The following is a 13,530-nucleotide window of genomic DNA, read 5'->3' on the forward strand; positions in this document are numbered from 1 at the left end:
AGCACAGCATTGGATGGGTCAGGCAAGGCAAGTGAAATTAATCTCTGGTGCGCTCACCACCCTCACCAACTCTCACAGTGGTCCTCCTTCTCTCCATGCCTCCTGCTCAGGGCCTTTGTGCTGCCCCTTAGTCTCCCAGAGCCCGCAGTTTAGGGCTCTGACCAGAGCTGCCTTTTCCTAGGCAAGACCTCACACTCTGGAAAAAAGGTACTGTATTGGGGGAAGCAAGCCTGTGGGTGGGGCCCGGGAAGGAGGAGCAACACATTAATCTATTACCTCTCTGACCACCTTCTTAATAGGTCTCTCTGAATCTTGCTCCTGCATTCCATCCTCTAATGGCTGGAATGGTCTTCTAATCTCGCCAATGGTCTTCTTATCATAGTCTTAACCATCATGGTAACAAATTACCTTCACAGTTGTAGAAAAGGTCCCACTTTTTGGAAAATATGTTTAGGAGTAACTATTGCTATCATGCTTCTGCTCAGAATCTAAATCCTTTCACCATCTCTATCCTCAGAATCCTGCTTATCCTGGATTTTGCTCCCTCTCCCCCATTCCACTGGTATATGATCAACTGATTCCCATAAAGAAGTTAATCACTGGCAATCATTCAGTTTCTTGCCTGCCTCCCTCCAGATATTTCCCAAATTTTCCTGATCATAAGACTCACCTGGCTTGTTAAACATACAGTACCCCAGGCCCCTCCCCCAGAGAGCCTGATTCAGCAGATTTTGGGTGGGCCCCAGGAATCTGTGATGTTAACAAGAGTCCCATGTGATCATTTTGATCAAGGAAGTTGGGGAAACCACTACTCTAACCATCAATATTTCAGACACCTATAACAGGGAATGAAGATTACTCAAGTTATATCATAAAGACATAAATAAAGACATAAAAAACAACACATAAATAAATATTTCAAGTGCCACCACACTACTTGCACAGAATCTGAGCATTATCACCTGTTAGGGAACATGGACTGCAGACACCTAGGTATCTCAGTCTGGCCCTGGCCCTAACACCCAGCTTGGGCAAATTGCTTTTCCTCAGTTTCCCCACCTGTAAACTCCCAATTGCTACACAGTGACATTCTTATTTAGATCACTATTCCCTTTGACCCAGAATTTCTACTTCCAAGAATTTATCCTGAGAGTTAACCAGGGAAATGTACAAGAATGTCCATCAGATTATTGTTTATAATGATGAAAAATAGGAAGCTATATTAATGTCCATCATTAGGGAACAGTTAAACACTGATTTATCTAGACATCGAATACTATGCAACCCTAAAACTGGTAATGGAGATCTTTATGTTTGAGATGCAAAGTGTACATGACATATAAAGTAGTAAAAGCAGGTTACAAACATAATTTATAATTCAATCTCAGGTTGCTTTTAAGTGTGTGTGGTGTTTGTAGAAAAAGACCATAGAGTTACATACCTAAGTATTAGCAGTGGTAAAATTTGGATGACTTTTTCCTTTTCTCTATATCCTTCTGTAATTGTCGACATTTTTTGAAGTAAGCTTAAAATCTATACTTGGGGGAAAATAATGCTTCATCCATTTTTTTTTAAAGGTACTTCTTCAGGCACATTGCCAGGATGGTGTCCACAATAGCCAGGAGACCAGGAGTCACTTAAAGGAAAGGTTTACTTAAAGATAGTGTGAATAAGAGATGTTCTTTCCTCAAAAAAATCCCACCACATTCTTTCACTGTGCATTTGAGTTGTAAAGATTTTGTCCAAAAGATCCTAATTTTCCCCAGTGTTACAGAAAAAAAGCACCAATGCATTCACCTGGAGCCAGTTTCAAGGAACTCTGGTTTCATGGATGGCCCGCAGAGCAGCTGGTGTAACAGCAAGGCAAGTGTCAGAAAGCATAGAACTCTGCTTATTTCAGGCCTTTCAGAAAGGCCCTCCCTTCCCAAATCCCCTCCTCTCAGCTGGGAGGGCTGGAGAAGATTCAGGTGTCTCCAGTGGGGAGAGGGCGGGATCATGTCCTGCTTCCTGCTATAAAAGCACAGAGCAGCATACCCCTCTGCCTGGCTGATTTGGTGGTGTCTTCGGTCATGGCGTGCAGGCAGAGAGGAGACAGTGGGAGACCCTCAAGCTGGTTCAGTGCAGACTGGAGGTAACTGGGGGCAGAAGGGAGAGGACATAATGGCCTTGTCTGCTGAAGTTTGTCCCTCTTTAACTCTCTCCCCCATGCCCTCCAGCACCTACAGGTCATTTCCTCTATTCTTCGCTCTTTTGACTTCGGTGAACTCAATACGTGTTAATCAGTTGGTGGATCCTGCCTTCCCAGGTAGGCCTCTTGGGTGAGGGAAGTGCTCTTAAGCATCTCTCTAACAGATTGCACCTAGGGTGCCTAGATGGCCAGGAAACACAAACATAAGTTAGACAATCTCCACTCATTCCCTTTATAACCTTGATCAAGTCACTACAGTTTTTCCATTGCTTACCTAGAGCTTGCTCTACCAGCTAAATGGAGGACTATGCAAAAACACCTGTACTACCTTCTATTCCCTCACTGCCTCAAGCTTTACGGCATCCAAAGAGTAGCAAACCACACATTAAGCCCTCACCTTTGGGAGCAGTCGTCTTCAAACACATGCTCATGCTTAAGGAAAGTGTCAACATAACAGACAAAATCAGAGCTGTTGCACTTGTAATGAGTTTTTCAAAATTTTCATCTGAGCCAGAGGATGCACAATGTCAGGTTACAGGCAGATTGGTTAGTCTTTAAAAAGTGTGTCCTTGGGCTTACTTAGGGCATTTTTTAAACTTCAGATTGAAAAATCTTAGACAAAACCTTTTTCCAGTTCTTCACAGACCTACCATCCCCATCTCCATCAGGGTTCCAGCCTGGTTCCTGCATGCATGCGTGTTAACCCGAATCCAGGTTTATCCTGGAGTACTTCAGAAAGCCCTAGGCACCTAATTGATACCTTCCTTAAGTTCTTGGTATCTTGCATTGTAGTTATATCTTTCCCACCAATCTGTAAGTTCCTGATGGTACTTCAGGGTGGTAGGCAAGCTTTGCCTCTCCCAACTGGCATCTTCCCTGTTGTCTGTTGGAGAGGAGAGTTCCCTCAATACACTTCTGTAGGAATCATGCCTCTTGTGTTCAAAGATGCCCCATGTGTTTCCTTTGCTCTTCAGGTACTGTCACTTGCTATGAAAATAGAATGATAGTGGAGTTTCAAAGCATTCTTGCCAACAAGATACAGCACGCATCTGTGGTGGGTAAGTAATGTGTATTATCTCATCTTAGTCTTACTTAATAGAAGCCCTTGGCTCAAGGCCATCTCCATTTTCTGGTGAGCGGAGCACACAAACCCTGGAGCAACTGGCACCCAAAATCCATGATGACACAGGGGCCCTGAATTGCATGATACCTCCAAGAGTGGAAGACCCTGTCTTTCTTTGGAAGTCTGTCTTATCTCAGAATCCCCTAGGAAACATCTATCTTCAAATCACAGCATTTCCCAGAGCTTGGGTTATACCACTCAGGTGGGAAAGTAAAAAGTGAAGTGATTGAAGTACCTTAGAAATGGATTGGCAGTCTTGGCTATGTACCTCTGGTCGACTCAATGTCACTGAAATGTACTTCTTGGCCATCTCCTGTCTAAATTGCTCTTGCTTCTGTAGATCCCCTTGGTCTTGAAATGCCGAACTGCACTTATGTTCTGGACCCAGAAAAGCTCACCCTGAAGGCCCCATATGAAACCTGTACCAAAAGAGTAGTAAGTAATTGTTTGAGGAGTGATTTGGGAAGCAGTAACCTAGGAGTTAAGGCTTTGGGGTAGAGCAGTAGTTCTCAGTCAGGGTGATTTCTTTTGTCCCAGAGAACAACCTGCAATGTTTGGAGACAGTTCTGGTTATCACAGGTGGTTGAGGGGTGGGGCGGGAAAGGGCCGCTACTGGCCCTCTAGTGGGTACAAGCCAAGGATACTGCTAAATAGCCTCCATTGCCCAGAGGAGCCCTCAGTAACAGACATGTTAGAACCCAAATGCCAACGCTGAGGTTAAGAGACCCTGGAGTTGAGGATTTGGGCTTGATTTCTGGCTCTGCCACTATCTAGATGTGATTTGGGGTAAGTTAGCTAACCTTTCTAAGCCTCTACTTGCCCATTGGAAAATGGATTATGATATCTCTCCATAAGGTGTCTAAAGATTAATGACATAATACAGATGAAGGACTTGGCATAGCATCTAGACACAACAAATGATCAAACATGAGCTATTTTGATCTGTAACCCCCATGGAAAAGGGGAGGCTATTTTGGGGCTGGCAAATAGAGTGCTGGTACCTCTAGGCTGTAAAAACGTGTTGGAAGGCCAGCAGAAGCTGAACAATAGGATTTTCTACTGTTAAGCAATAGTACTGCCCAATCAGGGTTATTAGGAGCAGTAAAAGCAACCTAAGTCGTTTCCAAGTTTTAGTGTGCAAACAATCACTTAGGGAACTTGGAAAGTACAGAATTATTTCATTTAGTTGATGACTTAATAGGTCTGGGGTGCATTCTAGAAGTCTGCAAGTTTAACAGTCTACTTCATCTGATTCTATAGTGAAGATCTCCAGTAATTAAAACTTTCCCTTCTGAAATGGCCTTTCCCAACTTCAGGGAGCTTAGGGTTGCATTCCTTTAGACCAGAGACCTACAGAGTATCACCTGTGGGTGGCCACATCCAGCCCATGATCTGTGTGTGTGATGGTCCTCAAGCTAAGAATGTTTTCTGTTTTTTTAAAGAGTTTTTAAAACATGTTAGCACTCATATGTGGCCTACAAAGTCTATATATTTACTAACACTTAACAGAAAATTGTTGGCTGACTCCTGCTTTAGTTCCTTGGGCCAGGGGAAATGGTAAAGATGGCTCCGTCCAGCACCCAGCACAATGGCTGCTACATAGGTGCTCAATAAGTGTATCTGAATCTCTTGGTACAGGCCCCAAACCAAACAGGACCTTGATACTCAGATATAGGGTGAATGTAAAAAGAAAATAAAAACTGGACTCTGAGCCTTGAAACTCAAGGAACTATTCTCTGCCAATGTATGAGTCTTTCCTGGGATATCTAAAGAGGCTATAGAATCTCCTGGTACAGGAATGAGGGACCTTCTAGAACCCGTGGTACTGATAACTTAAGGGTTTTGCCAACGTTAAGGGTTTTACCAATCAGCTGGGTCAGATGGTATTCTGGAATCCCCTTTCTCACTGAGGTCCTAGCACTGTCCTTACTATGGCATTTTCATACAGCTTGGCCAACATCAGATGACCATCAAACTCATGGACGGCAATGCTGGTTTAAGACAAGAGGCTTTCATGTATGACATCAGCTGTCCAGTTATGCAAGCAGAAAGCCATGAGCAGCATTTGGGATCCACAGTCTGCTTGAAGGATTTCATGTCTGTGAGTGAAGCAGGCTGACTGCTTCTCACCCAGCTACTGTGGGGGAAATGTGGTCTAGACAGAGCTGGGCTTCAGAACAAGATCAGGATTGCAATCTGTATTTTACTACTGACTTGCTGTGTAGCTTTGGATTGATTTCTTAACCACACTGAGACTTTGTTTCTAAGTCTGAAGTGGGGGACAACAATACCTCATAGGATGGCTTTAAGAATTGACTGAGAAGGCAAATACAGCACTCAGCACATCATGTCTAGCAATAAAAAGGATTCAGTTGGTAGCTTGACAAACTGGATACTTATCATGTGCCAGGCCCTACGCCAGATACTAGGATATAGCGAATGAGCAAAACAGACCAATCACATACTCGTGGACTTTATAGTCTAACAGCTAACATCAACAGTGGACAAAAACAATCATACTTTATTAACAGTGATGGAACTGCATGGCTTGACAGAGTATTTGATTTCTATGCACATAGTAAAAAGCTGTACATTTAAGGACTTAGCGTCTCAGCTTACAACTGGAAGGGAGCTTAGATCTTCCAATTGCCTTTTGGTATCAAAAGCTCAGAGAGGAAATGATGTCTAAGGGCATTGCTAGGATTCATGACTGCCTGTGCTTCTACTACATCCCACAACTAGGCGTGGTGGTGTAAGAATCACACAGCAGTTGCTCTGGGTGTTTTCCACATACTCTCAGGTAACATGATTTCAGAAATCTCCAAATCAAAGCCTCACATCATCTTTTTTTTCTTCCAGTTTACCTTTCACTTTTTTCCTGGCATGGCTGACGAAAGTGCGGTATGAAAGTTATTTTTTAAATTACAAGCCTAAGTAACCTTTAATTCTATATTAAAGGTGACATAACTTCAATCCTGGTTAAAATATTAAATAGAAAATAGTCTTGGGGTTAAGGTGAGCACCAGCCCTCTAAATGAAACTTTTGACTTTAGGATCCCAAACCTCAGATGGGATGGACCTTTGCAGTTGGTGATGGTGAAAGAGCCCAAACTCTGACCCTTCAGGAGGCTATGACACAAGGATATAATCTCCTGATTGACAACCAGAAGATAAACGTCCAAGTGTCATTCCATGCCACTGGAGTGACTCACTACTCGGTAGGTGTGAATCTTTTTGTACCACAATCCAGGCACAAAGCAATATTTCTAAATCCAAGCATGATCTCAACCATGTCCTCAATTGAGAATACAACTCATTCAACAGGTATCTTAATGCTTACTGCGTGCCAAGCACTGTACTAAGTACTAAAGATAAAATGGTGAGATACAATGGTGAACAAAATAGATATGGTCCTTACTTCAATCTGTTCTCCCTCTTCCTCCATAGATCTAAATTAACTACATAATATGGAGCTAGGGTACTACTAAATTCTTTTACGAATTAAGGTGTTCTGTTTTATCATTGCCCTGTATTGTGTTTACAGTAGGTACCAGCACTTTGGGGACCAACAATCATGACACTACATTAAATCAGTTAATGTGCCAAAATACTTAGAACAGGTCTTGGCACCTATGTCAGCCATGTTAACAGTCCTGTTATACACTGAGTATATGCTGAATCTTATAAACATTCTCTCTGAATGCTGATACCATAAGAGAGTCATAAAACAAGAGCTCATATCTGCTTAGAAATGATCAGCTACAGGCCATATCAGTAGACACTACTTTGCCAGATGTTATGAAGTACAAGATTTTAAAACTAGAGCACCTGCAGAACAGTTGGGACAAAATGCCTGAACTCTACTTGGGCCAAGACAGTGCCCAATAGTTGAGTATGTTTGCCCTGACTATTCCAGCACTGGTTAGAAATTCAAGTAATTCAGGTAAACCAATGTCTTTGAAAATGCCTCTCCTCAGCAAGGTAACAGCCACCTCTACATGGTGCCTCTGAAGCTTACGCATGTATCTCCTGGGCAGACGATCGCCTTATCATCACGACTCATTTGTGTGTCAGGTAAGTGCCTAGGAAGGGACGACTCCAGTTGTGGAAGACACTGGTCTAGGGGCTTTTAATCAAAACCGATCCTTCTGTTATTCCTTCCAGATCCTGTGACTTGTAACGCCACACACATGACTCTCACCATACCAGAGTTTCCTGGGAAGTTAAAATCCGTGAGCTTTGAAAATAGGAACATTGCTGTGAGCCAGCTGCACAACAGTGGGGTTGATATGGAAACAGCAAATGGCTTGAGGTTGCATTTCAGCAAAACTCTCCTCAAAACAAAAGTACGTTCCATTGTCAATCACTGAGCTTTATGGAAGCCTGACTTGAAGCACAGCCTTTTAGGCTACCCTGATACAGCTGCTGACTTGTCCATAAATTCCAATTGCCGGTGTAAAAAAATTCAAAATTTGGAAGGCCTCATTTGAACACCTTGCATAAGTGAATTCTCAAGTAACTGAAATTTACTCTCAAACACCAAGCCTCTTTAACTGCAATGGAAGTTTTCCTAAGTTTCTTAGTTCACTGAATAGTACAAACTGCTATCAAGCTTCTAATGATGAACCTCTCATGCCCTATTAAAACAGGACAGCTTGAGCCAAACAAGTATCCCCAGCTGTCCTCCCTGAGGCCAGTCTTGACTAAGGCAATTGCCAGGGTCACCAAAGAATAATTTTATGTTGGTGTGTACTTTGCAATAACATTTTATAACTCCTGGATTGGCAGCTCTTTAGAGGTTGAATTAACAGATCAAATTCCAGTGTCTAGTACAAAGAGCATACAATACTGGGTACTTGAGGGCATGAGCTTAAAGAAATTTCCTTCCTAGGCAAGGATCCTGAGCTGGAGAAGTGATAGGGTCTCTTGTTCTGGCTTAAAGGGAAACCATAATAAGTCTGGAGCGTGCCTTGAAGGTTTCAGTGTACTTCCTTCCTACTTCCTTTGACTGCTCTGGGTCCCAACAGGCTGTGGCTGCTAACGGACATTCTTTCATTTCAGTTCTCTGAAGAATGCCTACCCTATCAGTTCTACTTACCGTCACTCAAGCTGACCTTTTACATTCAACTGGAGATGGTATCCATGGTGATTTATCCGGAGTGTCTCTGTGAGTCAACAGTTTCTATCGGTAAAGACCATTTTTCTTAAACGGTTTCCTACATTCTTTCTCTTTTAGCTCTTTCATGTGGGAAAGTGGATAGAAGTTCAGACTCTGCATTGCTTATACTTTGAGGAAATGAAAGGCTGGTTAGACCAGAAATGTCAGTCTAAGCTGCTGTGATAGGGATCTAAGAAAGATAACACTTCTAAAATACACATACAGGTAGGTTTCACAACTGTTTCATGTTTTTAAGTAACCTGGATATACTTCATGTTAGGAGCCTAAGCCTACCATCTAAATAAGATTGCTTCAAACCTGAAACTACAGGGACTACAAGTATTTCCCCAAACTCCTGAAAATTCCTCAAAGAATATGGAAGTAGGTATTTCCTCTTGTGTAGTATTGCTTCTGCCTCTTTGCTCCTATTATTTGCTGACCTGTATCAGGTCAAGCCAAATAGGAAAAGTTAGTTACTTCTTCAACTTCCCCTTAAACCACCAAGATTTGTGAGCCTTGAAAGAAGGGACATTATGTCACAAGGCACTGCACTTTAAGCCTCATCAGGTTTTTATCATGGGTCTCTTACCTCACCTGGTGCTTCTTCCCATGTCTCCTGTTGCCTCTTCCTTTGGATGAAAAATCCTTCTGCTCATACAGAGCGGCCTCACTCTTGTCTTGGTACCTTAAGGGTCTCCCCTTGTAACTCAAGCTGCTTATCAAGGTATTTTCCCAAACAGAGACTTAAGACAAATTCTGTTGCCTCCTGATAAAAATTCAAACTTCCATCACACTTCAAATTAGTAGATGACAATAGTCACATGGCAGACAGATTTTTCTTTTTTTTTTTTAACTCTCACCACTATCTAGTTTCAGGGGAGCTATGTACTCAGGATGGGTTTATGGACGTTGAGGTCTACAGCCATCAAACAAAACCAGCTCTCAACTTGGATACCCTCAGGGTGGGAGACTCATCCTGCCGGCCAATCTTTAAAGCTCCATCTCAGGGGCTGGTGCGGTTTCACATACCCCTGAATGGATGTGGAACAAGACATAAGGTTAGTACTGGCCCACAGCAAGAGGTTAAGACTTACTTTTGAGATAACTAATTAACCACTTTCTCTAACCTTACTCTAAGTTCAAGAATGACAAAGTCATCTATGAAAATGAAATCCATGCTTTCTGGGCAGATCTTCCTCCAAGCACAGTTTCCAGAGATAGTGAGTTCAGGTGTGAACGCAATTGCTACTTGACTTTTTAAGCCCCAGCTTAAACTCAAGCAGTTTTTTCATCTAAAATTCTTAACAACTCCACCCACCCACTCTTACAGAATGACGGTGAGGTGCTATTACAGCAGCAGTAACATGCTAATAAATACCAGTGTTGAAAGCCTTCCTCCTCCAATGGCCTCAGTGAAGCCGGGTCCACTTGCCTTGACCCTGCAAACCTACCCAGGTGAGACATTATAACCTAAAAAATCTGCTTAAATACTTTCAGGGAACTCTTCCCTAAAATGAACTTTGATGCCACCAGATTAGAGTAGTAGTGATGCTTAAGCTTCTGTTGTGACCATCAACTACTTGAGTACCAGAGGGGCTTCTCCTCCATTTCAGATAACTCCTACCTGCAACCATATGGGGACAAGGAGTACCCTGTGGTGAGATACCTCCGCCAACCAATTTACCTAGAAGTGAGAGTCATAAACAGGACTGACCCCAACATCAAGCTGGTCTTAGATGACTGCTGGGCAACATCCACCATGGATCCAGCCTCTCTCCCTCAGTGGAATATTGTCGTGGATGGGTATGTATTCTCCATATAAGGTAGCCCAGCTAATCAAACTGCCAGTGAAAAGAATAAAATGCTCTTGGGCTTGAGAGGAGCACTATATCAAAGGCCCTGATTTTTGTTCTTGTTTCTTAGCAACCAGTCCTTGGTCTAATAAGGTGACTCATGCTTTCCTATTACCCTTGAATCTAAAAGTATAAGATCCTTCCCAAGGAAATCTGGCTTTAATATGCCAGCATCTGGAGAGAAGAGATTTCTAGTTCCTATTCATTTATTGAATACCTACCATATGCCAAACATGGTGCTATGTACTCCAGATGCATTATTTGAATCTCATCACTCTATGAGAGACACTAGCCACCTCACTTCATAAAGAAACCCAAGCTTGCTACTTAAATAACTAGCCCAAAGTAATATCTAGTAAATGGTAGAACATGAATGCCCTTCTGACTCTAGATCTGAATATCACAATGCTCTGAAGTTGTGACTACCCACTTGTATGTTGGTGTTTGTCTTCTTGGCTCTGCTGGCACCTAGATAGAACTGCACCTTATCTTTCTTTGAATCTGTTGTAATCTGTTAAGCTTGTATCCGCCAGGTGCACTCCTGCTTCACGATCATGGTGGCCAGCACATTCATGCAGCTCATTCCTTCACCCCATTAAAAGCTTGCTCGAGTGTCCACTTCTCCTTGAAGCCTACCCTGACCCTCCTGCACCCTTACCCTGGTCTAACTCTTCTTTTGTTAGTACTTACATGCTACCTAACGTACTAATTTATAGCTACTATACTCTGCTAGCATCTAAGATATAAAATGGCAGGAGTTCTCCACCTTGTTTTTTCAGCAACATATACTAACTGCCTGGGACAAAAAAGATACTCAGACTAATAAGAATTAAGCCAGTGTCATCTGAAGAGTTACATAATTCTTGATGAATTTAGCTGGCAAACAAATTGGTACTGAAATTGTATTAACACATAGTAGAAGAAAAACTAGCATGAACAACTTATAACTTCATGAATATTGTTGGATAGGCCAAATCAGAGGTACATTAAAAAAAAGGTACAGGTAGAAGGTGTTACGTGTGACTGCATTTAAGCAAATGCTGAGTTAGATTCTGGGGTGAATTCAGCTTATGTCCCTTCCTGAAATGTACCTTCCAGCTGTGAATACAACCTGGACAACCACAGAACCACCTTCCATCCGGTTGGCTCCTCTGTGACCTATCCTAATCACTACCAGAGGTTTGATGTGAAGACCTTTGCCTTTGTGTCAGAGGCTCAAGGGTTCTCTCACTTGGTAAGTGATTAACAAGTCACCTGGGACAGGTCGAATGTGAGACATCAGTTTTATTCAACTCTTGTTCCATCTCCAGGTCTACTTCCACTGCAGTGCCTTAATCTGCAATCAACTCTCTCCTGACTTCCCTCTGTGTTCTGTGACTTGCCTTATGTCATCGAGAAGCAGGCGAGGTAAAAATTTCAAGTCCTCACTAATGTGAGTTTACAGCAAGCCTCAACCTTTCAGAATTTAAGAATGAGTGCCCTTGCTCTTCACCTAGTCCCAAGAGCACAAACCTGAGTCTGAGATAGACAGGTTCTCCATCAGTCCTATGGACAAGTTTTTTTTTGCACATGAGCTGTAGCCTGATGTTCTGTAGACTTCAAAGTTACTCTTCCTGAGTCGCTCTTCCTGAGTCTAGGTAGACTCAGAACTTTGTCTTCCGATATTCTTTGATAGTTCATCCTGCTTTTACAGTAAGGTGTATGCCCTCTCCTGTGAAGGCAGGCAAAACCACCTAGAGCAGGGGCTCCATGGGGAGCTGCTCTAGGTAATCCCTCAGCACACTTCTTACCACTACTCATTATCCCAGAGGTCAAACTATCTGTTTCCAGCCACAGGAGCCACTGAGGAAGAGAAAATGATAGTGAGTCTCCCAGGTCCCATCCTCCTGTTGTCAGACAGCTCTTCACTCAGAGGTATGGATTTAAAGCCTTGGGTACTTCTTGGACTCAAGTTCTTGGTTTTATGTCAAATTTAACTGTGCATAGATAACACATGCTCCTGATTAGACAAGAAGAGAAGGAGTCTCTTCCCAGCAATAGGTTCTGTTAAGTCTCTTGTGTGCCCTTCCAAAAATCCCCATTTAACACAAGTGGAATCATATACTCTACCTACTGTTCTGTAATGTTTTTTACTTGTTTTAACCATCTTATATCTGTACAGAGACCTCTCACTGTTAGTAACTACAGGATTCCAGTTTTGTCACTAATGCCACATTAGAATCCTCAAATCTTGGTCCTCAAATCTTGGCCTACTATACAAGAACTTCAGACTATGTTTCTAAAAAAAAAAAAAAAAAACGACTAATAGGTCAGAAGACATGTGCTTGCTACTATTAAACTTAAGTCTTTACTGGATTATGTTACTGTTAATATTTTATATCTTCAGCCCAGATAGTCTTAATTTTAGGCCTAGAACTTGAAATTAAGCTCTCAAATCCCTAGCTAATAAGCTGCAAGAAATCATACACTTGGGAGAACTAATCATGTCTGTTAGTGCCAGAATGTTAAACAATGAGCTGGGACTGTAAAGTCCTTTCCAGGTGTCAGCCCATCTGATCTGAGTGAAAGCAAGTAGGAAGTGGGAACAGCTGTGGGAGTGGAGTAGTGAGAGGAGGAGGTTGGCTTGAGGGATAAGACTATACCCTGTTGCAAGCTTCCCAAATGAGCTCTTTGAAGCTTAATTTCACCACCTTCTCTGGGGAGATTTAATGTGTAAAACTTCAGCTTCAACTTACACTTCGTTTCAATGATCTTAAGACTTGAATGTCTGCTTCCTTTCCAGACGCTGTGGACTCTAAAGGGCATGAGACTGCTGGATATGTTGCTTTTAAAACTATGGTTGTTGTGGTTGCCTTAGCAGGCATTGTGGCAATTCTAAGCCTCATCAGCTACCTGCACAAGAAAAGAACCATAATGCTAAGTCACTAATTGGATATTCAAACAAAGTGGTCAACATAAGCCTCTTGCTTCTTTCTTATTAAATTTAGATGGAATTCAAGGACTGTTTCTTGCAATCATTCTTCTTTAGAGAATATAGTACCTTTCCACAATCCTCTGGGCAGGCCTTGTTCTGTGTGGACATGAATAAGGATATTTCTGACTTAAGTGCTTCCTGTCACTCAGCTTTTTCTGAACTCCATCCCCAAAACTGGCAGTGCCAGAGAATTCAATCACTAATGGGGCTTGGTGACAGCCCACCTCTAGGGGT

The 13,530-nt window shown here is 42.4% G+C and overlaps 1 protein-coding gene across 1 annotated transcript; it reads left to right on the forward strand.

The window, feature by feature from the left end:
- The first annotated feature begins 2,069 nt into the window (after nt 1–2,069).
- Nucleotides 2,070–13,250, forward strand: ZP2 (zona pellucida glycoprotein 2). The gene is made up of 18 exons (XM_060079217.1): nt 2,070–2,131; nt 2,217–2,305; nt 3,163–3,246; nt 3,652–3,746; nt 5,260–5,412; nt 6,171–6,212; nt 6,365–6,529; nt 7,289–7,385; nt 7,476–7,657; nt 8,373–8,499; nt 9,340–9,527; nt 9,608–9,699; nt 9,800–9,924; nt 10,083–10,272; nt 11,421–11,556; nt 11,633–11,729; nt 12,153–12,236; nt 13,105–13,250. The coding sequence occupies exons 1-18, from the start codon at nt 2,070–2,072 to the stop codon at nt 13,248–13,250; spliced, it is 2,154 nt and encodes a 717-aa protein (XP_059935200.1).
- Nucleotides 13,251–13,530: the final 280 nt, after the last annotated feature.

This window comes from Mesoplodon densirostris, chromosome 16 (assembly GCF_025265405.1).
Source record: "Mesoplodon densirostris isolate mMesDen1 chromosome 16, mMesDen1 primary haplotype, whole genome shotgun sequence".
NCBI lineage: Eukaryota > Metazoa > Chordata > Mammalia > Artiodactyla > Ziphiidae > Mesoplodon > Mesoplodon densirostris.